Genomic DNA, 2,961 nt, shown 5'->3' with positions numbered 1-2,961 from the left:
TACATACAATCTAATTATACAAGTTATCATTTTTTAACATCAGAAAACCTGAATAAAAGTTCAATTAATACGTCAATGTATGTGTATTTTTTGTTTCTTCATTTTTATTCATAAGTCTCTCTCCCTCCCTCTCTCGCCCACACACACAAACACCAAAACCCCCTCTTGCGTGTCGTATTTAAGTGTCTGGATAATAGCAGCGTCAGAGACCTGCGGGGGTCTCACAAAAAAAACGGTGCTCGGGTGGGCAGCATCGCACACGAGGAGAGGAGAGGCAGAGAGGAAAAGAGAGAGAGAGAGATGAAAGTTCACCAGCTAAAGGCGGCAAAGTGAGTCTTGACAACTTTTACGCACGGACGCGTGCCTTTTTTTACTGCACCCAACCGCCCCGGGAAAAGGGAGTTTTTTTGCAAGTGATGTCAAGCTTCTTCTTCAGATTTTTTTTTTTTTGAATTGGTCAATGGCTGAAAACTTTGTAAGAAATCCTCGGGGGAGACTGATGGGGGAATTACTCGCATAGACTTCCAGTTAAGAAAATCGAAAGTGCCGAAGAAAAAGAAAAAGTCATGCCCCGACCAGGCAAGAACTCGTACAGTGACCAGAAGCCTCCGTATTCCTACATTTCCCTGACTGCCATGGCCATCCAGAATTCCCAAGAGAAGATGCTCCCTCTGAGCGACATCTACAAGTTCATCATGGACCGCTTCCCTTACTACAGAGACAACACCCAGCGCTGGCAGAACTCCCTCCGGCACAACCTCTCCTTCAACGACTGCTTCATCAAGATCCCCCGGCGGCCTGACCAGCCGGGCAAAGGCAGCTTTTGGGCTCTGCACCCGGACTGCGGGGACATGTTCGAGAACGGGAGCTTCCTGAGGAGACGGAAGCGCTTCAAGGTGCTCCGCGCCGAGCACATTGCTTGCAAAAGTTCCTCCATGATGCACTACTTCCACCACCACCACCACCACCAACACCACCTCCAGGCGGGGGGGAAGCCGGGCGCTGCGGCACCCGGGCATCAGGAGCCCTCGCTGGGCCAGGTGAGCGCCGTGGGTCGCCTGCCTCCTCACTTCCAAAGCTACGGGGGCATCGCTTGCTCCCAGCCGGGCGGCTTTAAGCACCCGTTCGCCATCGAGAACATCATCAGCCGGGACTACAAGGGCGTGATGGCGAGTGGGCTCCCACTCACCTCGGTCATGCACCACCTGGGTTACCCGGTGCCCCCGCAGCTGATGACTTCCATGTGGCCCCACGTCGGGATGCTGGCGGAGTCCGTCGGCGCCCCGTCTCCAGAATATTCGCCCTTCGGCGTCCCGACCAAGAGTCTGTACCACCACAGTGCAACCGGGACCACGCTGCCCGCCGTGCCGGTGCCCATAAAGCCCACCCCGTCTCTGGGTCCGGTGCACGGCTTGAGTGGGATGCAGCCTGGTCCGGCGCAGCTGTGCACCCCAGCCTCCTCCTCCTCCTCGGCGATGGAGAAAGGCGATGCGATGGAGGGGAAAGGCAGCCTCCTCCACCCCGCGGCCCTCCTGCTGTCTTAATGTGGACTCCGAAGCAGCCTTAAAAAAAGGAGGAAAGTTGTCATGTTGTCATTTTCATCTGTCTTTGCACACTTTGTGAGGGTACTTATCAATGAGATACAATCAGACACGCTGAACCCAAAGAAATAGGAGAAACAACCTTTTCCCCCCCCCACCCCCCCAAAAAAAATGCTACTTCTTTTGTGCTTTTTATTTATTTTCTCCAATATCATTGAGATAAAAATCAGTTACAGTATGCTTGACTGATATATATATATATATATGTATATATATATATATATATATATATATATATATATATGTCTTTTTTTTCTTCCCATTATTAGGCCTTGTTGCACTTTTGAAACATTTGCATTGTTGTATTAGTGCATCAAAAATGTCTTTATCTGAAGATTTATAAAGAAATAACAGCTATTGGGTGTCCTTTTTCATTGCTTCAATAGAACATGGACATTTGGGGATAGACAGATAGATGGATGGTTGGATGGATGGATGGATGATGGATACAGTAGATAAATAGATTTTTTTTTTAATTGTGATTGTAAATGAATACAATGGCATTGAATTTAAAGCAAAATGTGAAAGCCGTGCATAAGAAGGATATAAAATCAATAAATAATTTAAAAAAATGTAAAATTATATTCCTCTCATACTTCACATCTACACTACACATGCCTGCAAGTATATAGTGCCTAAAACTTTGCAGTGACCATAAAAAAAAGCAATACCGGGAAAAAAAAAAAAAAGGGAAAAAAAAAAATATATATATATATATATATATATATATATATATATATATATATATATATATACATATATATACGTTAGGTCAGGAAAAAACACAGAGGCTATTTCATCCCTACAAGCCTGTTTCGTAGGCTTGTAGGGATCATCGTAGGGATGAAATAGCCTCTGTGTTTTCTCCTGACCTAACCTATATTCAGCTCTACTGTACAACGGATAAACCACAGAAACCTCAACTATATACAGTGTATATATATTTATATATAACCTCAATGCAAATTTTAGGGAAAATAGTTGAAATAGACAATATTTCTTCCACTTGCCATAACTTTTGTTCCTTTTTCAAAATGTTATAAATCATTAACGCTGAAATTGCACTTTTAAATTGTGCGCATGATTTAAAAAAAAATTAATTGAAAGAAAAAAACTCTTCATTGTTCACCGACAAACGGATCGTGACATCCACACGCCACCGCTCTCATGTTCGCTCAATTGCCGAGTACGAGCGGGAACTATGTTTGTGTATGTTTTGAATTTGATCAGATATTATTAAGTTATACTTCTTTAATAATTAATCGAAGCAACAGATTATGAATCTAATCAATCTAATATATATATATATATATATATATATATATATATATATATATATATATATATATATATATATATA

At 43.1% G+C, this 2,961-nt stretch overlaps 1 protein-coding gene across 1 annotated transcript; it reads left to right on the top strand.

Moving 5' to 3' along the window:
* Positions 1-423: 423 nt before the first annotated feature.
* On the top strand, positions 424-1,544 carry foxb2 (forkhead box B2). The gene has a single exon (XM_061928154.1). The coding sequence runs from the start codon at positions 567-569 to the stop codon at positions 1,542-1,544; it is 978 nt and encodes a 325-aa protein (XP_061784138.1). The 5' UTR covers positions 424-566.
* The last annotated feature ends 1,417 nt before the right edge of the window (positions 1,545-2,961 follow it).

Source organism: Nerophis lumbriciformis, linkage group LG03 (assembly GCF_033978685.3).
Source record: "Nerophis lumbriciformis linkage group LG03, RoL_Nlum_v2.1, whole genome shotgun sequence".
NCBI lineage: Eukaryota > Metazoa > Chordata > Actinopteri > Syngnathiformes > Syngnathidae > Nerophis > Nerophis lumbriciformis.
This window is presented reverse-complemented; position numbering and strand designations above follow the sequence as displayed.